This window comes from Tiliqua scincoides, chromosome 4 (genome assembly GCF_035046505.1).
Source record: "Tiliqua scincoides isolate rTilSci1 chromosome 4, rTilSci1.hap2, whole genome shotgun sequence".
Taxonomy (NCBI): domain Eukaryota; kingdom Metazoa; phylum Chordata; class Lepidosauria; order Squamata; family Scincidae; genus Tiliqua; species Tiliqua scincoides.
In genome coordinates this window covers 60,201,303-60,225,473 of record NC_089824.1, presented here as the reverse complement: position 1 = coordinate 60,225,473, position 24,171 = coordinate 60,201,303, and the positions used below count along the sequence as shown (strand labels likewise).

Here is a 24,171-nt window from a genome sequence, read left to right as displayed (position 1 = left end):
AAATGCAACTTTTTTTTTTTGTTTGGTCTGGATTGAGATTCAAAGCTTCCTTCTAAATAGCATTAAAAGCTCAGAACAATGAAGAGATGAAATGAAAATCCGTGGGGCGGGGGGGAAAATCTATAAAAGACAACAACTCTTTCCAATCAAACAGTAGTTCCAAACCTGTTAGCACAACCAGGGGTGGATCCAATGTTTGTGCTTGGAGGGAGGGCCATGATCACTACTAACTTCAGAGCCCAAGCCAACCAGATGGGTATACCTGGGCTCCCGATTTAACTATTGCCTCCATGGCCAAAGTTTGAGGGGCAAGTAGACCTGGGCTCCCTGTAGACTTGGAGTCATAGGCTGGAATGGAGCCCAGGTATACCCAGCTGGTAGATCTGGGTTCCAAGTTCAGGTGGGAGCCCAGATCTATTAGCCCAGCAACCCTAGGTCACGGAGGCCATAAGTTAAATCAGGAGCCCAGTTCTACGCTACCCAGTACATCTGAGACAGATATTGTTTTTGCCTCATTTCTCATATTTCACCCAACAGAGTTTAAATTCAAAAGAAAAGCCAGTATTAAAAAATGCATACATTGTTTGCTTTCATTGGGACATAAAATCCTACTGAACACACAAGTAAGCTAAAAAGCTGAAGCTAACTGGGCAAGAGTCACTTTTTCAAGTGGGTGCTCCTCTTTGTAGCAGGGGGAGAGTAACTGACCTTCTTCACCCCAGCAGTGTCTTTTCTAGTGGCTGTCTGCTGGTGTTCTTTTGCATCTTTTTAGATTGTGAGCCCTTTTGGGACAGGAAGCCATTAGTTGTTTGTTTGATTTTCTCAGTAAACTGCTTTGTAAACTTTTTTGTTGAAAAGTGGTATATAAATACTGTTAATAATAATAATAATAATAATAATAATAATAATAATAATAATAATAATAATAATAGTTTGCTTAAGACATTTCTGCCCAACATTTCATATACACAACAGTAATCAAATGTATACACCTGTGGGCCACGCAGAAATGGGTTAAAATGAAAAGTAAGATTTATTAATGCAACTTCACCCACTTCCTTGCGGTAGATTCCCAGACTTTGAGTTCCTGAAAAAACTGACTCTGCAACACCATGCCATTATCGTGTACTATTAAATCTTGCAAAAAGTCTGTGCACCATTTGCAAGCTTGATCTACATCTGCATGTTTTAGGACTACCTCCTACATCTGCATGTTTCAGGACTACCTCCCCAGTGTGTCGCCTTATTCATGTTGACCTTAGAAATGAGGTCATGGAAAGCTACTAGTTATCACTTTGGGGGGAGAGAGATTCTAACCAGTTAGTGTTCTCTTGGGCTTGAAGTATCTAGGCAGTGGGGCACTGGAGTGGGAAATTGTACTTAATATCCATGAAAGTGATTTTATATGGCATCAGCTCCACAGCAGCCTTTTCCAATTGTTTTAAAGCATTTTCAGATCCTTTTTTGAATCAGATCCTTTTCTGAATCATTATTGTTGGGTCACCATGAGAAATTTTATCTGAAGGGCTGACACAGATTAAGCTTTTCAAATTGAAGTCCATGATAGCTTTGATGTATTGAGCATAATAATCCTGACCCAATATGCCCTTCTCTGCCATTAACTGGCTGTGCCTATAACAAACAGTTTTATGATCATATTAATAGTTGCCTAAGTTCATCTTTTAAGACTAACCAGAGTAAGCAGAACAAAACAATTCTCTTAGTCAATATTTCTAATAGATTATAACTGCTTGTGTTTAACTCTCAACAATACCCTCAGCTTTTTAATCAAAAACGTCCCAGTTCCTAGTCTAGAAACTTCATCTGGCATAAATCAACACTGCCCCATTAAAGTTATTGGATCAAAGATGATTTACACCAGATGAGAATCTGGTCAGTTTAGTTTGAAGCATGTTGGCTGAAAAGAAAAAAAGGAGAAACAGTATTCTTGAAATAATTTTTACTTTAATGTAAGTTTATCAAATTCTTTTTAAAAAATTGTGGAGCGATAGCTTTGTTATGGGTGAAGTAGGAGAGTTAATGTCATTAGACAGCAATAGCAGCATAAAGATGAGAGAGCTGCCACAAATACGTTCAGGAAAACAGAGGGGGAAATGAAACCCAGAGCATTATATATCTATCCCCCGTGTGCTCTCTTTAAATAAAACATGAAATTTCAAAGTACTGGGCCCCAAGTGAGATATTACAGAAAAATGCATTGACTCTCTGAACAGCATTTGGGTTGGGTTTTTGTTTCTCTGTGCCATGACGGAGAGAGGAAGGCGTAGGATAAGGAAGAACTCAAAAGCAGCCAGAAGGATAAGGAAGGAAATTTGCTTTTTTGTTCTGCTTAGAAAAGGCTTGATTGTATTTCTTACAGACTTTATCAACTGGAAAAGGATACATTTAGTATGTTGTAGCTTCAGATTAAGTTGGCATCAGAGTTACATGCATTTTATCAGGCAGAGAAAGGAACATTTCCCTAACTGTTCTCTGTTGCCATGCAGAACTATTTCTTTCTCTGCTTGCCTTAGCACTTATTTTCAGGTAGAGATTAAGGGCCCAATCCTATCCAATTTTCCAGTGCTGGTGCAGTTGTGCCAGTGGGGTGTGCACTGCATCATATGGTGGAGAGGTAGTCACTGGGCCTTCTCAAGGTATGGGAACATTTGTTCCCTTTACCATGGGGCTGCATTGTGACTACACCAGAGCTGGAAAGTTGGATAGGATTGGTTCCTAAGGCAACAATCCTATCCATGCTTTTCTGGGAGTAAGCCCCATTGGCTATAATGGGACTTACTTCTAAATAGGCATGCATAGGATTGGGCTCTAATTCTAGTTAAATTCTGTATCCTGTGCCCATGTTGGCATTTGTTACATATTATATTTTGTCTTCTTGGTTTAAGCCTGGAGATTTGGGGCATTAACAGAGTTTCGTTAAAAAAAATAGTATACAAAGGGAAGTAATGTTTGGGTTTGTTGGTTGATCAATCACAAAGAAAGCAAGATCAGATAACTGAAGTGGGCCCAGCATGTAGAATTTTAATATTTACATTTTAATCTTTGCAACTATGATGTCCTCAGCATTTTGGTGGGACATCTCCCTTGTGAATGTGGTGAATTGAAAAATCCCTGTCCTATTATTTCTTTATTTATTATCCAAATATCAAAGTTGCATAATTCAGTCTCAAATACTTGAGAAAATCTTTATGTGTAAATCAGGGGTGTCAAACTCGTTTCATACAGAGGGCCAAATAGCATTCATGATGCCTGCTAAGGGCCGGAAGTGATGTCATTAGGCAGGAAGTGATGTCATTAAACAGGTCTTAACCAAAAATAAGCACTTTTTCTCACTTAGGAACTCATTACCTGCAAATGACAGAAGAGAAAATAAGCAAATCTTGATCATATTTCAAGATATGGGAGAGCCCAATTTTCATGTAGGCTGCCTTTTCAGCAGTAACTCCTTAGCACTGCTCAGCAGCTGAGAGCCTGAGGGCCAGATAAAAAGCTCCGCGGGCCGCATCCAGCCCCAGGGCCTTATGTTTGACACCCCTGGTGTAAATAGTTAAATGAAAATGAGTAGCCATAAATACCACAAAAGGAGACCATAAGATTTCAAAGTTAAAAAATGGTTTGCTGTCACATAACTTCAGATTTAGGAGGTGGGGTTTAAGTGGGAAAAGGAAACAAAAGTAAAGAGTTAGAACTCATCTTAACTCTGCACTGTGGTCCTGATCAAGACCAGACCCACATTTTACAGCAGAATAAATTTTACAAAATACTAAATTTACTAGATAAAATAGTAAAATATCCAAACTAGACAATGACATATTTAATGTCATGTCTAGTTTCATCTTTAGTGTATCTGTTAAGCAAATAGTTACTTTGGTCTTTACCAGAAGTACACAGAAAAGAAGCAATTGCAAGGCTATAGCCAGTGTCATTTAAAACAAAATTCATTTTGGGGAAGCCTCGCAAATGCAGGCTTTAAAAAAAAACAAGCATCATTTTAAATAAATAAGTTATTTCTCAACTACATCTGGTCACTGCAGAGCAAAATACTGCGTTTTCCTCTTTTGTTCACACAATTAAGCATTTGGTTTCTGGGATTTCAGAGATAGCATTTGGCAACCACTTCCTGTTTAAAAAGCCCAGAGCTCTCCTAAAGGCTGCTTAAAATCAAAGCTATAGTGAAACAGGAGGTGGCTTTCATGGGGCTGAACAGCATGGCTTGGATCACAGAAGAGCAAGTCCCTCTCTGTGTGTATGCAACAAAGAATTATAATAGATGGTTTGTTTTTCAAAAACACAGTTGGATACTTACTGACTGGGGTGAATCAACATGGTTACAGTGAACAGCGGTATTAAAGCAACACAGTAAAAAGAGATATGGAAAAACATTACAAATCTCCCCACATATCAAACATGCCTGCATCTATGTGGAGCATATAGCCTGGAGATTACTTCCATTTCTTATAGCACCAGATTGACCCCCTTGCTCCGAGTTTTGCCAAGCTTGCCTTATATGATACAGCACAAGGGCATACCTGCATACATAGCACAAACAGCTCTCGCAGGAGCTAGGATTTCATGCCAAATTTTGATCGTGGATAAGTGCCTGCCATCATAAGCCTATAAAATGCCTGTTGTATATTGTGCTTATGCCAAGTGCTAGATAACCAGCTGATTTCAAGAACAGATTTTTCCAAGTGCAAAATGAGAACAAATCACTGAAATAAGTAAAAGTTGCACCAGTTAAGGGTGTGACAGGATATTTACTAGACTGGGCATGTAAGATACTGAGATGGGCAGTAGAGCTGGTGTTCCTATAATGACACACACAAACATCCCTACCCTTCTTGGATCAGCATAGGACCCAAAATTCAGTTGGGTCCACTCTAGGCATAAAGGTAGCATTTTTCCAGCCCTTTCCAGCCCTTTAACATCAGTGTTAAAATTCTATACTGCAGAAACCTGAGAATGTGAGACAGAATGATGGAGCAAAGCAATCTGATGTTTTACCCGTCCTTTGGTTTCTTCATAACTTTTGTATTGTACTCATTGAGGTTCAGGTAGCAGAGATATTTATTTCAGGTGTTTATATACAACTGCAAACCAGTGCACAATTCTGTGCACTGGTCTAATTGAAATTAGTGGGCCAGTCAAGAAAAGATTCTCTCTTCCAGCAGATTAGTTGTATTTATCTGTTGCAACAAGAACAACCAAATGTATTGTGACACCTTAAAGACCAATATATTTGTTGTAGTGTCACCTTTGTTGACTATAATCCGCCATCAGATGCGTGGTGTTATACACAGTTGGCAGGTATGTGTGGGAATGGAGGAAAAAATTTAAATGGAGACATTAAATGGCCATAAAATGCAAGTGATCTCTTCTGCAATAATTGTACAGCTGCTTTGGGAGCCCTTTGGGGAGAAAAGCAGGTTACAAATCAAACAGATCTTAAATGTATGTGAAGATAAGCACAACAACAATTCTCAACAGTAGCAATCACTGATAACAAATCTTCCTAGCCATACTAAATTATCAAATTCAATAGGAAACCACGGAGGGCTGCTGCCAGATCCTGCGTCTCCTGCACTACCGTGGGAGGCTCCTCAGAAGAAGGAGACATTCATCCCCTTCCCCCAAGTAAGGGAAGCAGCCCCGTAATGGGGCTACTCACTTTGTCGGCGACCAAAAGGTCGGTGCTAAAGTAAAGGCACTCGTGTAGGACGAGCAGCCCTGCATGAGCGCCTTGGATCCTGTGGAGCTCAGCTCAGCGGATCTGCCTCTCTCCCCCGACACGCCTCCCCCATGCCCCTGGCCACGCCTCCCCATGCCCCCGGCCACACCCCCGCCTCCCGTTCCGCAGCCTGGCGGTCCGGGAGACTACAGAGCTGCAGAACTCAGGCGACTGCCGGGCACTAGTGCAGCGCCAGCTGGCCGGCAGTGAGCCCCACAAATGTGCCTTACGGCACGTTTGTGACTGAGGTCCGTGGCGCGGAGCCATGCTGCGGACCTCAGGATTGGGCTCTAATTCAGCAGTTTCAAAAAAGCTTCATTGTTAAAAAAAATGATGAATTATAAGTCAGCAGGAGAGTGTCTTGGGAATTTCAAATGTTGTCCCACTGGTTTTCAGATGTGGCCATTTTTTATGTTTTTTTTTAAATTTGAGTCCTTTTATCCTTCCATAGAAAACTGGACTCAGTGCCCTGAATAGATGAGCAGTTGAATTAGTCCCTGATGCTAGAGCAGATATTATTCACTCCTGTAATAATGTTGTCTGGGATGATACAGGTTTAATGTTGGCACCTGAGCTTGTTGCAGGTCTGTTTTCTGTGTGGGATTGCCATGTGGTTTGCCATTACTCCTACTGTTGTCCTCTGGATATTGGTTTAAATACAGAACCAATGAGAAGGAAATATGTAAAATGGTTGCAAAAGTGATTTGCTGTCAGTGTGAAATTCCCACTGGCTTTGTGTCTTACAAGGTTTCTGTCCATTTTATTTCAGAATCATGACCATTCCTGTATAGCATGCAGAATCATCTATCGGTCAGATGAACATCATCCTCCAATTTTGCCTCCAAAGGCAGACTTGACTATTGGATTACATGGGGAATGGGTGAGCCAGCGTTGTGAAGTGCGCCCTGAAGTGCTCTTTCTTACCAGGCACTTCATCTTCCATGATAACAACCGTACCTGGGAAGGTCACTATTATCATTACTCTGATCCAATCTGCAAGCATCCCACATTCACTATCTATGCCAAGGGTCGTTATAGCCGAGGAGTGCATTCATCCAGTGTGATGGGCGGGACAGAATTTGTGTTCAAAGGTAAGATTATTCAGCTTAAGGTGCCCTGGTCATGGGCTGTATAAGAATTGGTGAGAATCATTTTGACATACATAGTAGTGAAAAAGTTGCAAAATCTCATTTTAGCTTGAAATTGGATCCTGGAATAAAATGTTCTAGAGCACTAATGGTCTTGAGACAAAAACAAATGTAAAATTAAAACATGTCATTGTGCAGAAAGGAGCTAACAATTTAAGTTAGCTGAGGAACTAAGATGAGGAATAGGGTAAAAAATGAAGAGAAACATAGGGGATGAGTTTTTAGCTTCTGGTTGCTGTAACTCCTTAATGGCTGCATAATCTTGAAAGAGTGAGTAGAAAACAAAGCTGATATTAGGAACTGAGAACTGAGAATAATGGCACATAGGAGTTCCAGAAAGAGACGAGAAAGCCAGTCAAGAGATAAGCAAGATTAATGCATACACAGGAAACTTTGAGGTGGATGATCAAAATCTACCCAAATTAGATAATTATTATGAAACAATTCAACTGAAATGTTAAACTGTTGCAATCATGTATCTGTAACCAATGACCATATGCAAATATAAAATGAAGATAAATGATACTGAAGAAATCAAACAGTTCTTCACTCTTATATAGAATCCAAGGATCCAGTACAAATTTGGTTTAAAATAAATCAAATAAAAACACGCACAGGCACAAACTCCTGTAGTACTGAGGAACAAGAAGGCCACATGCTTGCCTTTTCTATCTAATCACACCATAATGAGATTTAAAATGCAGACCCCCCCCCCCACACACACCTGTGTAGAGGGATTACTGACCATGGTCAAATGACTATCAGCCCAGTTCTAAACAGTGATCACAAAAATGCATGCATGGGTGTAAATTAAGAATGTAAAGCCCAGCTGAACAAGATGATTAAAATAGCATTGCAGCTTGTTAATTACTTACAAAGGAATCTAAATTTGTTAAGCATTTGGTGAAATTTTTCATACAAAGTCATTAAATCCTACCACCTAAACTTGAAATGAAGCCAACTTCATTTCTTTGAAATTTCCTCTGTTGAGGCCCATTCAGTTCAGCTAGAAGTCAAAACTAAAAAGATTTAAATTACTTTTAAATTAAATCTAGTCCGTCTTTTCAGGATCAGGAGAACTTGGCTGATATAAATCAAGGTTGTTTCTTTAAAGTGCTGAAGTTTATAGATTATCCATTCCTCAAGATGTTGTGCACATGAAACCTTAAAAGTGTGGATAATATATGATGGTAATGGAACTGACACTTTCTGAGGTTTTGGGTTTCCATTTGGAATGGGTTACTTCATTAGCTTTGTGAGCAAGTAAAAGGCATAACTTCATATCCTGGCTGTAGAACAATTTTTAAATGAAACATGAGTGCAGTTTTATAGCATCCTCTCTCCTTTATTCTCTCATGAAAACCAACTTGGTTTTATTTGTAGGCTTGCCTGGGGCAGGGCTAGGGGTTGGAGATTGTGAAACAAAAACTGTTTAATCTCTGACTTTCCTATCTAGACATTAGTCTTTCTGGTGAAACTTCTCCCTCCCCCATTCCTGAAAGCTAATTATATGTAAAACCCAAGCCAGTGAGTACAATTTGGTGCACACCTGCAACATGGAAGCTTAATTTTTTTTAATTAGTAGGCTTAAGCACTTAACTGATTCCAGAATAATTGGTTGGTTAATTAAGAAAATATTGTTCAAGCATTGACCCTTAAAGGGCAGGGTGGCAATGCTTGGCAAATTTATCAAGAGTAAGCCCTATTGACTATGGAACTTAAACCATTTCTGCCTAACGTTGCATATACAGTACACAACAGGGACAAAATGTGTACACCTGTGGGCCAGGGTTAACTTCTGAGTAAATATGTCTTGTTCTGCATACTTAAGAATGCCATCTAGTAAGTTTTACACTAATTCTATTGAATTTGTCTGAAATGTTTTACAATGATGTTTGATAACATCTAGATACATATTTCAAGAACAGTGTAAGATTGTCAAAAAGAAAAAAATAGTAAACTCAAAAGAAATTAACTGGCAGGTTCATTTTTAAAAAGTTGTACCCAAAGATGCCTTGTGCAAGTATAAAAGCATTTTTTCTGATGCAAGATTTTAAATTTCCTATTTCCCTCTCCCATCTAACATTCTTTTTGGAAGATCCTCCAAGTTCTGACACTTGTGTGAGTTTTACGGTGTTGCAGATGGGGAAAGGGATGCAGGAAAGCCTGATTGCATGAGCAGAGCTCTATTTACACTTTTTTTGATCCAGACCAATGAGTATTTTGTGTTTACTCTAATAAGATGCTGGCTGAACAGCCCCAAATTAGCTGGGCCATAGGCATGTGCAGGACAACTTTTGTGCATGTATTCATCTTTATTGGATGAATAACAAATTGTGTTAAGTGTACAAATTCTACCTCTCCCTCCCACATCAGTCCAGCTGGGGTTGTGCATGCAGAGCAATAATCACGCAAATTAGAAAAGCTCTAATATCACCATTTAGTTGCTTGGGATCCAACATTTGTGGTAACCAGGACTCTACTCCCTCCCACACAATGCCTGTTTATTTGTCCAACTGTGTTAAATCGGTCCTATTTCCAGTTAAGTGTGGATTGGGGTACTATATAAGTCACAATGGGTCTTACTTCCAATTTGACATGCCTAGGATTGTGCTGGTCTTTTCCCACAGCTCCTAGTTTCAAGGAATTCAAATTGGAGAGGGAGAGGACAGGGTTCATCATCAAGACCCAGTTAAGAAGCCATTCTCCCTGCCAAGCAATCTGAACACCAGGCAAGCACAAAACCCAGCAAAGAACCTCCCAACTTGAAAAAGGAGAGCTAGGGCTTGTCATTTTGGTGCTGCACATTCAGGGCACTCAGAGCACCTTGGAATTGCAATACCAGACATCCACTGACTCTTGATGAGCCAAGTTATAAACCCTGGTAATACTCATCACATTCATCCAAGGATTGCTTACAGATAAGGGACCACAATTGTTTTGCACAGAACACTCCCTCCTCATAAGGGCTTACCCACTCAGGTGCTTGATTCAAGAAATCTGTCTGCTGAAATGAATGCATAAGCCCATGTGCACATTTCAGCACATGTTAAGAAAAGAGGACAGACTGTACACCTGCCAAGGTCAGCCACATTAAATAAAAAAATGAAGTTATGTTCTTGTCTGTTGAAAATAGTTGACTGTGAGCCCAATCCTATGCATATCTACTCAGAAGTAAGTCCCATTGTAGTCAGTGGGGCTTACTCCCAGGTAAATGTGGGTAGGCTTGCAGTCTGTATTTGTTCGTGTTCAACAATAGATGGTAGGTGGGTCAGGAAGTTCCAGCACACGACTTTCCTATGCTAGCAAGTTCTCTCTCTCTCTCTCTCTCTCTCTCTCTCTCACACACACACACACACACACACACTCTTTACAGTAGTAGCAGAGCCCCTGAAGTTGCTTTTTAAAAGAATATTTAGAACTTTAACATCACAGAATTCCTATATTTCAGAAGCAACATCCATTTATTCATGGTACCACTCCAGTTATTGATATCATCATGGTGATTTGCCACACGCCATAAGACCAGAAAACAGGAAATGAAGAGTGCCAGGGGAACAGACAAGCAAAATACAATTGCAATAATAATGGTTCCTGTAAATTAGGAGATATTGCAATTTGCTGGGCATATTGTGAGATAAAGAGTGTATCAAATAACAAGACTCTGCACTATTTTAAGTAAATGAACTTTACACCACTTATAAAATAACCCAAAGCAACTTACAACAAAAAATTTCAAACACCACTTAATTACATCTTTAAACAAGGGAACAATCTATTCCCCCCCCCCCCAAAAAAAAAACAAAAATCACAAGGGGTTGTGCAAGCACTGGGATTATTGCATTTTTCCATGCTTATGGGAAATGACTAGGTCTGAGCCAAAAGGTTGCAAAAATTGTCAGCAGCAGCAGCAAACACACAGTGCCTCTGCTCCAGCATGTTTTCAGGGCTTACTCCCAAGAGGTGTCAAAAAAGCATCAATTCAGCAAAAAGTGTTCCATTTGGTTGAGCTCATTCATTAGTCCAGGAAGCACTGCTCTCACTCTCAGAGCAGTTTTGTTTGTCCCCAGAGACATCACCCTATTCACTGTGTCAATGGTTCCCAAACTTTTTAGCAAAAGGACCCACTTTTTAAAATGACACCCTGTCGGGACCCACCTAATATTACAAGACTAAATAAGAGGTTTCACTTTAACAGCTGCTCTAGCATCTCTTTTTAAGCTTTTTACTATGGTGGGGGGGAAGCTGCCTTCTGGAACTTTTGTTGAGCTCCATGCTCATTGGATAGGGACAATTGTAATAGTGTTACTTTCCTCTGGTCCTGCCCTTTCAAATGGACTGAGGCTGCAATCTTACCCACACTTTCCCAGGAGTAAGATTCATTGAATACAATGGGACTTACTTCTGAGTAGACATGCAGAGGATTGTGCTGTGAGGCACATTCATCTACTCATGCACAAGTGTGGCTCAGTTTCACTTTCCAAAGGGCTCAATACATTTTCCTTGTCGGTTTCATGACCCACCAACAATCAGATCACATTTTATGGTATCAGCAGGGAGTCCCAGAATCAAACCTCTGCAGATGTCAAGATCTTTTTAGGGGCAAGAAACCTGGAAATGGGTCTTTAAATCTATTTTTCCACTTTTTTAAAAAAAAATCCACTGATTATTTTTATCCACTAGGGGTTCTGGAAAGTAACCCCAGCAGATAACGAGGGACATCTTGTAATCAATTGAAGTGTAGCATTTGCTGCCAGAAATGGACAGCCCAATCCTGAGCTGCCCGCAGCTCCCAGGCTCAGCGGCTCCACGGAGAGCTACCGCGGGAGGCTCCTCGGGAGAAGGGGACATTCGTCCCCTTCCCCCAAGTAAGGGAAGCAGCCCTGCAATGGGGCTACTCTCTTTAGCAGTGACCGAAAGGTCGGCACTAAAGTAAAGGTGCTCATGTAGGGTGCACAGCCCTGCACGAGTGCCTTGGATCCTGCGGAGCTCAGCTCCGTGGATCTGCTTCTCTCCCTTCCCCTGACACGTCCCTGCCTCCTGGTCCGCAGCCCTGCAGTCCGGGAAACCGCGGAGCTGCGGAACCCGGGCGACCGCCACACACTAGCCCAACGCCAGCCAGTGGGAGTCCAGCTAGCTCCAGTGGGAGCCCTGCAGTGAGCCCTGCAAACGTGCCTTATGGCACGTTTGCAACTATGGTCCACGGCGCATAGCTGTGCCACGAACCTCAGGATTGGGCTCCAAGTTGCCTTTGAATGGAGATGACATTAATTCACAAAAGATAGGTCTAATTAATAGTTACTAGCCACGATTACAAAATGGAACCTTCAAGTTTAGAGCAATGTGCCTGTGAATACCAGTTCCTAGAAGACACACACTAATGGAGAATGGTTGTCCTCCAGTTTTTGTAGGTCACTACTGAAGACAGGATGATGGTTCTTATATTGTAGCTTGCAACTCACTGTACAGGCACTATAATAGATAAACTCTCATCATTATATAAGTTTCTCTAAAGTTCATCTTGATTCCCACCAAAACTATAAAGGTCTAGTCCAGAAGTTAGGTTAACAAAATGTTGTCCTTTGACACCTGCAGATTTGGGATCTTATATCAAATAGCATCAAGTTCTTCCTTAAACAGAACTCAGAATCTCAGCTGTGACAAGAATCCTATTACTTCAAGGCTCAACAAACATCTTTCTCTTATTCTTTTGCAGTGAACCATATGAAGGTTACTCCCATGGACATAGCAACTGCCTCGCTACTGAATGTCTTCAATGGAAATGAGTGTGGAGCAGAAAGGTCATGGCAAGTTGGCATACAGCAAGATGTTACACACACCAATGGCTGTGTTGCATTGGGAATCCGTCTGCCTCACACCGAGTACGAGATCTTCAAGATGGAACAGGATGCCAAGGGGAGATACTTGCTGTATAATGGTCAAAGGCCTAGCGATGGGTCTAGCCCAGACAGACCGGAGAAGAGAGCCACGTCATACCAAATGCCCTTAATTCAGTGCACGTCATCGACTCCAAGAGTAGGTGAATCATCGGAAGAAAACAAACTAGGGTGGTACAGCAGTGGAATGGCATTTACACCAGCAAGGAATTTCTGTACCTTAATTTTGGCTGTGATGGTGACTGTTTGTACTGTGCTACAGTTGGGCATTTACAGCTAGAAATGGGGGCTATACACATTTTCAAATGACTTCAGAATCAGGGCAGCGTAGGAGTTGGGATACAAGGGAAATGGGGGAGGAAAAAGGCATATTTTCTGACAGAAAAGGACATTTATTTTCTTGATGCACTTGAATGCCTGGGAACTGTTGTTCATTTCCTCATTTTCCCTTCCTTGAATCATGAACAGCGCTCATTTGTTTCTGCTTTGAACTTCATCCAGTCTGATCCATGGCCTGACATGACTGCACAACAGTAATTGCACTTTAAGACTGCAGATTTTTTTTTTCTCTTCTCCAGTTTCTCTTTGTTTTAATAAAATAAAAACCCTGACAGGATGAAATATCTTATACAACTTTTTCTCTGCCAACTTTGCTGTTCTGGTTCATCCTGCGCACAAAATCAAGTTTCTTCTTTCAAATTTTAATATCAGGAATTATGCTTTTATCGTATTGTGTCAATACTGGTAAATGGCATCTTTCTTATGCTACACTGTATATATGTATATAGGAGAAACGCAACCCAGGATGTATCTAAATACACTTTTATAGATTTTACATAAAATATTAAGTGATTCTTGGGGTCGAGAATGCTGAAAAGAAAATCTCCAAACTACAAAGATAATTTAAGACATTACTTAGGAATAATCAAATATTTTTATGGACGTGTGGAACCAATACACTCATCCTCTTCCTCAGCGAGTGCGATTTTTAAAACTCTTTGCTAGGGTCTACCAACTGGTTGCAATCAAGTTTACAAAAAAAGACAACATAGGAGAGATAAGAAGCTCTCTCAAGTACAGAGGCAATAAGGCCAAGGTACATTCCTTCATAATTCATGAAAGGCCAACTGATTAGATTGCCTGCCATTTTTAGTGTGTTTGTCTTGAATCTCATTTCACTAGATGGGTCAATTCAGTGAAGCAGTTAAGAGTAGAATATACAGAATCATAGGAAATGTTCATCTAAGATGCTATCCTATATAGAAACAGCAGGCTGCAGATCAAAGGACTGTGTTACCTTCATGCACACCTTCATACACGTTTATTAGCATCTAGTGATACAAGCTTCAAGCCCAAGTATGGTAACCAGTAGTGCAATACAGTCCCTAAAAATAACCAATGGATTGAGGATAGCTCTTAGTATATAAAGTGTTCTTTCCTTCCGTGAAGTACAAGCTTACAACTTGTAGTATAAGGTAAGTGGCAGAACAGCCTACTCCTAAACTCTGTTACCTTTTTAAGCCATTTCTGCCCAACGTTGCATAACGTTGCAATAGGAGCCAAATGTGTACATCTGTGGGCCAGGCAGAAATGGGTTAAAGGACGGCTGCCAAAGCGATTTGGCCATTTCGTATCATCCTCTCCATTGACAATGTACACAGAATGTTGAAATTACATCTCCTAAATCAGAAAAAAAAGTCAACAAAGCAACATAATAATATAATAATATAATATACAGTATTTATATACCGCCTTTCTTGGTCTTTATTCAAGACTTTATTCAAGGCGGTTTACACAGGCAGGCTTATTAAATCCACGCAGGGATTTTTACAAATTGAAAGAAGGTTCTCTCTTTCAAGAACCACCACATTCAAGATGTTACGCTCTGATCTGGTTTAACATTCTGGCCTCCATCCTCCCACGCTCCGAGCAGATGGAACAGCTCAGCTGCAGCTTGCCAGCTGCTTCAAGGTCGCACGGTGCCGGTGGCCTCGAGCTGCCGACCTTGTGGATGTTAATCTTCAGGCAAATGGAGGCTCTACCCTCTAGACCAGACCTCCTGCCCAACATAGTGGGACTTTTGACTTTTCATGATGGAAGTGGTATTGTGGCTGCATTTGTTTTTCAGCTAGCAGCACTAGAGAGCTGTATGTTAATCTCCTAGCACACTAGGGTCGCGTAAGTTTTTCAGCTTCTAGCATACTTGCCACGCTAGCAATCTTTCCTTCAAGCTTGAAGCTATTGAACATGGTAGCATCCATGCATTTGAGTTCTAATGGTAGAAATATAGTGGCCTCCATTCATTAAGTTAGAAAATGGTGGCCTCCATGTCTTTGAGTTCTATGACTCGACAGCATTTTGTTGTTTGCTAATGAATGCCTTCAGCCCACTTGGGGCCTCATAGTATCTAGTTTTTGTTGCTGTGGTCAGCATGAGGCCTGGGACTCGCTGCCAGCTGCTGCTCTTTCCAATGAGAGCTTCAAATTTTTACAGATACTCATCTCAACAGAAACTACTATTGCTGTGAACCCCTTATTTTAAGTGACCTCCATTTTTGTAAGGGGATTTGCCTTATTTTACAACATTGGCTCTGTAGAACATCACTGGTGTGCCTTATTTCAACACCTTTTCCATCAACGAGAGTGGCAGCCAGTGGTGAGTCCTGGGCCTTGCGCTGGCCATAGTATGTGAGTCATGATAGATGGTCATGTTAAGAACTTAGCCATAGTGCTAAACAATTGGGAAACACTGCGTAAGATGTATGCCAACTCCTGTTCAGAAGCTGTTAGTATACTGATCAGTTTTTTGGGCTAGCTTTTTTGTCTAATGAGCCTAAACCAATCCTAAAAGGGGGTGCGTTAACTATTACCAGAACTAAAACTGTATAAGAACAGCACCAAGTTCCAGTGCCTGAGGAAAACTGTGGCCTCTGAGGAAGCTCACCAAAGCTGTGGGCGAAAGGTCAGGTTTCAGTTTTTTAGGTTTGAGTTTTTAGCTTCTTATTTGTCTTTTTAGTTTTTAGTCTCTAGTTTTATTTCATGTTTAGTTTTAGCTTTAATCCTTAGTTATTTTAGCTTCAAGTGTCTTTGGTTTTTAGTTTTCAGTTTTTAGCTTGGTTTTAGTTTTAGCTTTTTAGGTTGAGTTTTAGTTGTTTTTAGTTTTTGACTTAGTTTTAGTGTTGGTAATAGTTAGCCCCCCTTTTTTAGGATTAGTTTAGCCTCATTAGACAAAAAGCTAGACCATGACACCTAGCCGGAAAAACTGTTATGTTCAGTATGGATTCCAGTCATGAAAGCCTTAGCATGTTTAGCTGTTAGTATAATTCTGCACAATTTGTAAAGATTTTCATTAGAGCATGATGTGTCAGAGGTAAGATTACAATCCAGTTTGAAGCTGCAGTCATCTTTGGGTTATGTTTATAAGAGAGATGTGTTTATTAGAGACAGTATTGCAGCAAATGTAAGCATGCAAACTTCCCAGTGAATTCTAAAATATTGAGTTTGGAAATCCTGTATAAGACCATGTGTTTCACTGTCCTGAGCTGCATAAAAGGCCTTGAGAATTTTTTCTTCCACTCGGTAAAAAAATTATATTTTTGCTCTCTAGGGATATGGATAGAAATTTGGAATTCAAGAGTTATCATTACATAATTGTGTCAATTCTCAAATATTTGTAAAACCATCAAACATTTTTAAGGATGCTTTCCCATGTAAATTTAAACTGGGGGCCAGGCTGAAAAAGATTTAATGCTACACACCAGCACAAAGATAGTTATGATCAAAGCCAGTGGGTTTTAAGGGCACCTAAGTTTCTAGTAAGCATGGAAAACCAGTGGCAAAACCATGCAAGATGCTAGCATGAAACAGGCAGAACTGAGCTACCTATGATTTGCTCTCTTGCAAGCAAGCTACTTGTAAGAAGTTCAATCTTGCTTTCAACTCTTGAGTTCTAGGTCCATACATCGATGTATCTGTCATTTCAGAATACTGTAGAACAAGTCTAGCTCAAGTAGATAACGGCAAATTCCAAAAAATATCCCTTGGGTTAGTTCTGCTAAAAATCTGTTATGAGTTTCTGAAGTTTGTTTTTTCTGAATACTGATGAATAGGCAAGCATGGTATATAATACTTCAAGCCATGGTTACATTTCTCCCTCAAATATGCAGGGGTGCATAGATACCAATCATTGTCAAGCATATATCTGGGTGTTTCAGCCTTAGTTAGGACTCAAAACACAACTTCTTCCCCATCATCATCCTAGCTCTTGCTGATTTTCTTGAACCCATGTTACTATGAGACCCTCACCCCATGTTAAGCAGCCAATTGTGCTCCTGCAAGATGGGCAATCAGATTCTTGAGTCTAAATACAGGCTCCCACTACAGCAACCAGTTATAGAGAAGGCAGGAAACCATGAGTGGAAGAACTGAACTCTGAAGTTAACTTTGGCTTCATAGTCTAACCTTCCTCTGCTCTTTCACAGTTCATGCAAACCAATTTAGTACTGAGTGCTAAATGTGTATCTTTACTGGGACAGTCTGCATTTGCACGTACAACAGTTTCTTTTGCTACCATTGCACCAGCTTTTCAGTTTATATTTTTGTGTAATTTAAGTTTTTTTGGGGGGGATGCAACTTTTTTTCCCCCCAAGCACATTCCCAACCACATATATGGGTATGCAAAGGACAGTGTGCATTTGAATGCAAGGGCTTAATGCAAACTTGCATATTGTTGACATCCAATGTGCAATTCCTCTAATGAGAATTGGAGAATTCTCCCATTTATAAATCTTCAATTATAAAAAGTAGTTTGAGTTACTAACCACTTTGTCTTTGTTCATAAAAATGGCTAACACCTTTAGCAACAACTTGTTTAACAATTGATTACCTGTTCACCGAGTAAAAAGAATAGCAATATCAGTGAATTTCACAATACAGGGGAGGAAATAGTCACTCATGCTTCTCCTGGTCCTATTAATGAGCTGAGCTGTTCCTAAACTTGAATCTGAATCATAACCAGCTTGCTAGTCACTAGTCCTCCCTGTCAGTACAAGTGGGGGGGATAGGTGTGGGATTCAAACTTAAGAAGTGAGGGGTGTGCGTGAATAAGATTGGCTGCTAATAGGAGAGGCCTTGAGATCTGAATACTTATGGGCACGTTCGAGTGATATTCTTTCTTGCTGGGGTGCATATATCTCATGGTTTCTGATATAATCATTGCATGGGTAGAACCTGTTGAGACATTAGAATAAGGCCTATCCAGTCTCTTGCCTATAGTTCCCTTTCTTTGCAAAGATTTGCTTAGAGGAGGGGTTGGCCCAAAGGAGATGGGGAGGACCTGGGGGAAAGCTCCTCCCCCCACTTGTTTCCAAACTCTCATTTCTTGGAAGGCCTGGGAAGGGGGCAGGGATGGTGGCAGAGATGGTGCTGTCAGATCCTATACCCCATTCTGGGCCTGAATGCCCTACGTAGGGCTACTTGGTTCTGTGCCAGTGATTGAGCTAGTTCACATCCAAGAAGCCCCATTGGGCAGACTGAGGCTTAACATGGGGTAAGGGAGCAAATGTTCTCTTACCTCGAAGAAGGCTCCAGCTGCTTCCCTGCCCACGCAGGATACAGCAGTGACCATTTTGATGCCACTCTACCGCAGCACAGGCAGTCCTATTAGCATTGCTTGCTAAGGTGTTTGGAAGGAATAATAAAGAGTTTGCTTTTATAGCACAACATAACATCAGGAATCCAGAGCAGATTAAATGTCTGAAGTGTTTTTGATCTTCAGTTGTTACAAATACCAAGGCTAGAAGTAAGCACTGCAACAAAAATGAACTGCTGTCTTTTCAAACCACATTAAGAAACTTGCTGAATTTGCTACACTATTTTAGATATATTGGTTCTTGCATAGCACTCCAAGAATGGACAATAAGAAGACCATGCAGGACAGTTCACTTGGGGAAGAAAACCAGCCTTTTTCAAACAATTTGATTGTAATCATGCAAAAGCTGCAGGCACTAGAAGCTTCTACCATGTGTCTGTCTCTCCCTGGTGTTAATTTTCACCACCTGGTAGTAGAAGTACAATCAAGAAGAGGGGAGTAATCAAAGCTGCAAGGCAGCTGCATGCATGCAAAGTTCTCTGATTTTTGACAACAGTGAAAAACACCTTTGTGTGCACAAAGCTGTATCTCCCATAACTAACTGAGACTTCTGCCTCTATTTCGTTCTGGGTTGCAGATGGTGTAAGGAGTGCACTGCCATGAGATGGATAATCATTCTCACTTGGGTATTCTAGCGTAAAGGATTTGACTTTAAGGTTGTTGTGTATGCATATCTGCATAAAGCCCAGGAATTGCTTTTTTAATATATATTTTTATTTTTGTAACATTGTAAAATCTATTTTTCTTCCCAGCTTCATTTTCCAGATTAAACTGCCTGGGAAATTTAAGCACTTGCCAGAAATGTTGATTAAATAAAAAGTGAATGAAACTAAAACCCCCCCTTAGAGTTTTATCAGCAATGAATGTGTTTTTATCTAATGGAAAGTTGCATTGTAGCACATGAAAGCATTTTAACTATAACAGTGCCACCCCCCTTTTGCCAGGAAGCAGATTATATTAATTATATACCCTTTCCACAGCCAGACATCATACCAATTAGAGTTAATTTAAAAAATCCCTTGGTTGGAACTAATAGTTTAATCCAGTGGTACTCAAACTTTTCTGGCCAGTGGCTCCCTTGACCCCCATGGCTGTTGGCCATGACTCCCCATCATGTTTCTGAGGGCTAGAAGTGACATCATTAAACAGGAAATGGCCAGAACTATATTAAATATTATATTATAATATAATATTAAATACATATTAACTATATCAATATTAATTATATTAATCATTTCATTAATTAAATGCAGATCTTAAAAATATATTATTAAGACACAGCAACATACATGCTTTATAAATGATCAGCTGCTGATCACTGTTGGAGACAGGATGCTGGAGTAGGTGGATTTTGTCTGGTCCAGGAGGACTCATTTTTTTAAACTTTGTAAGCATACCAATAGAATTGTTTTATCAAATGAAATTTGTGAACAACCAGTCTGACCGACATTACACACACCCGCCCCTGTGGATCCCAATCCAACTAGTCATTTCTCCCATTATCCTTGGATAGGACTGAACCCTTTATTAATTTAATTTAATTAAATTTTTCCAGCAGCTGGTGGGGAAAGCAAAAATAGACCATGAAAATATATCAGAGCTGATAAGGGTTTGGTTAGGAAGCTGATTTGTCTCCTATACTAGGAGATGCACAGCTCAAGCCTATGTATGTCTACTCAGAAGTAAGTCCCATTAGAGTCAATGGGGCTTACTCCCAGGAAAGTGTGGATAGGATTGGGCTGGCAATCACTTCATCAATGGCTGATAAGTATTCCCTTCAAGTAGCAAGATTCATCACTTTAAAAATACAGCCTTTCTTCTTCAGTCAAACAACAAGATTAAGAAATCACTTTAAAAACAGTACCCTTTTTCTGCTCCTGGCCAAGTAAAGTGTGTGCTTGTCTCTCCCCCCCCCTTTTGCCAACTGCATGGAAACAACTTTAAGACCCCTGGTGACTAGTAAAATAGGAAGCGTTTTATTTGAGGAGGGGGAGGAAAGCAGGAAGGTTTGGAGATCGAAAGGGGGGAGTGGAAGAGGGAGGGGGTTGAAAAGAGAGATTTCACTTTCATGAGAAGCGATCCCAGGCTGGGAACTAGGAACCAACCAGACAACGATCAGTGAGGGTTAAGGACTGAAAGCTGAGCATGCTCAGAAGAAGGCGGGGCAGCAGCAGTCACTCTCGCAGCTGAGCAACTCCCATTTCTTCTGCTTTAAAAAAAAGCACAGAAGGTGGGCTCATATTCTGCCCAGGGGTGTGACTGTATCGCTGCGAGAGGACATCCCGTGCCTCCTCGTTGAGTTCCTGGCACCGCCCTAAAGAGCCGCGCCTCACAGTTTGAATAACACTGGTTTAATCCGATACACTTATGTGACCTGGTGGATGACCATCATGTCTGCCTGCATATATGTAACAGAACATGCTCACATAACTGGGTGCAGTACTGTACTACAGCCAATTGCTGCCACCAAGAACATAAAGTTCAAAAATCAACCCAGAAGACAACCCTCCTTCATAAAGACTCTCTCTTCTAATTGCGTCTGACATTAACAAAGCAATCTGCCATGAATGTGCTCAAAAGCCATTTTCTTCTCCTCCTCCCCTCACCCTCACTAAAAGAGGCCAATATTTGTTTAAAGTTCTAACAATTTTGGTGTTTTTGACATTTTTCTTCAATTTAGCAGTCTCAGCAGAAGTCACATCACCCCTATTTGCCTCTGAAAACCTTAATGATACTAGTGATGGGTCACAATTCAGCACACCACAGGTGTGCACACCAAGATTTTTCCCCTGTGGGTTCATCTTTCAGAAGAAGCTGAGCAACCGCACATACTGCTTTTTGAGCTCAGTGCAATTTAAGCCATTGACATTCATACAAACTATTACTGAATGTTACTTTTGATATTTCCATTCTGTCAATCCTTTCCAAGACTTCTGGACAAATACATTAGAAGCACATTTGTGATACAAGTATACAGTAAGAGACACATCTCTAAAATAGCAGACATATGTTCCCGTAAGGGTCCAATCCATGCTGGGAACAAGAATTATTACTTGAAAATAGTTCAGTGTCTCCAAGGATTAGGATTAATAAAATAGTGCCATCTAGTGGTACCATCTTGCTTCCTGCTCTGAAAGTTAGACTCTCTTAAGAGACATGCTATTTTCCTTTCTGTAAACACCAGCATAGATTTACTGGTGGACCTTTTAGTAAGTAGTGATACTTTCCTGAGAGAAAAGCCAAGTACCAGTACGCACAATGCAATGAGAAGGGGGAATGACTGCTTCAACAACTAGTCAGTTCTAATGTCATGAGCTAGCTGTTTATGTGCATTGCTATCAAGCTTGAGTGTCACTAGAAACCTGTATTCATAGAAATAATTCCATTTTTAAGGAAGTCAGACTCTTGGATAAACTGGTTCAGATACATTTTGCTGTTTATCCTTTACCTTAGAGTAGAATTTTTCGCTATCCAAGCCTGTACTTAGGAATGCAGCATTACAGAAGAGGTTGAGGATACTGGACACAAGTCAGGTTCCTTTAGAAAATGATGGAATTTTGTAATATTCCATCTCTGTCCTATTTCCAACAGTTTCTAAAGGCCTTTGTAAGTAGCCATCCTGGTTCCACATAAAAAGTTGTTATGCTAATTTCTCCAGTGTGGCACATTCCTTCCATCCTCTTTCAAGCCTTCATATCAGTACTCAGACATGGTCAACCAGGAAAATTGCCCAAAGGTTTCAGAAAAAACTGCTCATCAACAGTCAAGAGGAGCAAAATGACAGATTGTTTTTAGAGACCATGGTCTACCCAAAACAATGAAGGGCAAGCACAGAGGACAGGTGTGGTCTTCACTACAACATTTCCAAAGTCTGTCCATTCAGCAGCCCAGACATAGCCAATAAGTCACTCCATTGCTTCACATGAAAATGTGATACAGCTCTTTATAAAAGCCTGCCCAACAGCCAACTCAAGATTTATTCTCTAGATCAGGGTTCTCCAAACTTTTTGGCCAGAGGGCCGCATCAAGTATCTGGTGTGGTATGGAGGGCTGGAAAAAAATTTAAATATAAAATTTAAATAAATAAGAGATGGAACTTAGATGAGTGAATGAATGGGCTCATTCATTTAATCTCTGGCCCTCAGAACACCCTCCAGACACAATCAGAGCACAGTTCTGATCATGTTCAGTTGAGTGGTCCAGAGGCTTTCAGGGGACAAGAGGTTGACTGTGGGCCAGAAAGAGGCTTGCTGCTTCTGGCCCATGGGCCGAGGTTTGAGACCCCTGCTCTAGATTGCCACTTTGCAAATTAGGAAGGCCAGATGCTAAAGGCTGTATGCTTCAGTCTTCAAACACAGTGTTTTCACAAGGCTTTGTAGACTCTCACTCAAACAGCTAATTACAACACACTACCAGAGAAACTGTTTCTGAAAACTAGGTAGAACTCCATATATTAATTTTAATCCAGCTGCCCTATTGAAGTCATACTAGGAAAAAAACATTAGATCTCAGTGATTGCGATTTTGCATGAGCCAACATTAAAGGAGAACTTTAGCAGGAAGTTATGTTATTTTATAAAATTATCCAAGTTGGAGAAGTCTGAAATGCATTTGCTACAAATTACATAAGGCTATGCTTAGTTTGTTTGGATGTCTATTATGTCAGCTTCCTCAAAGCTGAAGGATTTAGGCACACACTAAATCAACAATGAAATGATCCAGCAACACCTCTGGGGAGACAGCTTCAGTTGTGAGGCTATCACAAAGAATGCTTTTCTGCACTCCAAGTGGATGGTGCATCATTCACAGGGTCCATGCGCAGGAATGGACACTGATGCAACTAGTCATGAAGACCAAATATTGTGAAAGATCACTTTAATTTAAAGTAGAAGTTACCATTACCACTCCAGTAATCTCAGAGCTTGACTTCAAAATACTTACCACAGCAACAAGCACAAGACAAGACTGCAATGGAAGCATAAATATATTCTCCAGAATCTGTATTTCTGTGCATGGCTGAAACCCCACACAAAAATGAAAGCTGTGCTATCTGGTAACCAGGAACGTTAAGCAAAACGTCTGTTTGCACAACTACTACTTGCTTCAAGATTTGAATGTTTTCAGCTTTTATATCAAAGTCATGGTACTGAAGTGGCAGACAAAACCCCACTTGGGCATCACAACAAACCCAGATGCATGCCCATGTGTTATTCTCTGCCTTTTCTGCTTCCCATTTCCCCTACATGTCAATATATAGACTGCATGTGCTTCAAAGCAGGGGTGTGTCTTTTGCTTTAAAAACTCTGAAGTGTCATGTACTGTATAGTCATAAAAATAATGGAGAGCAAAAGCAGTGGTGGAGAGGCCTTTGAAGAAGTAGATATGGGGAAGCACTGGGGTAACAGAAAGTGCGGCCTGCTGTAGGTGGCAAGTTCCCTCTTTACAAAATACTAACCACGCCTACTTCTAGTGCCACCATTTTGTCAATATTGCCTCTCTCCACACTCATTAATAACCATCTAGTTGTCAAGTCCCAACATTTGCTTTCACCCAACCAAATTCAGCCCAACTGGGTTTTTCATACTAGTCAAAGCATCTTGTAAGACAAGAAATAGAAATACAGCAATCCCTGATAAACATTTGAACTCCACCATTACTCCCATTGCTTGTGGGCAGGTGAATATTCATCACACAGAAAGTAAAAACTTTGCACTGCAGCCTACAAGGCC

General features: G+C 40.6%; 1 protein-coding gene across 1 annotated transcript in view; it reads left to right on the top strand.

Moving 5' to 3' along the window:
* APCDD1 (APC down-regulated 1) overlaps positions 1–14,502 on the top strand; it is a 37,093-nt gene extending 22,591 nt beyond the window's left edge. Inside the window, exons 4-5 of the mRNA XM_066625222.1 lie at positions 6,519–6,840; positions 12,614–14,502. Of these exons, the coding sequence (XP_066481319.1) occupies positions 6,519–6,840; positions 12,614–13,074 (783 nt within the window). The 3' untranslated portion in view covers positions 13,075–14,502. The remainder of the gene's footprint in view (positions 1–6,518; positions 6,841–12,613) is intronic.
* Positions 14,503–24,171: the final 9,669 nt, after the last annotated feature.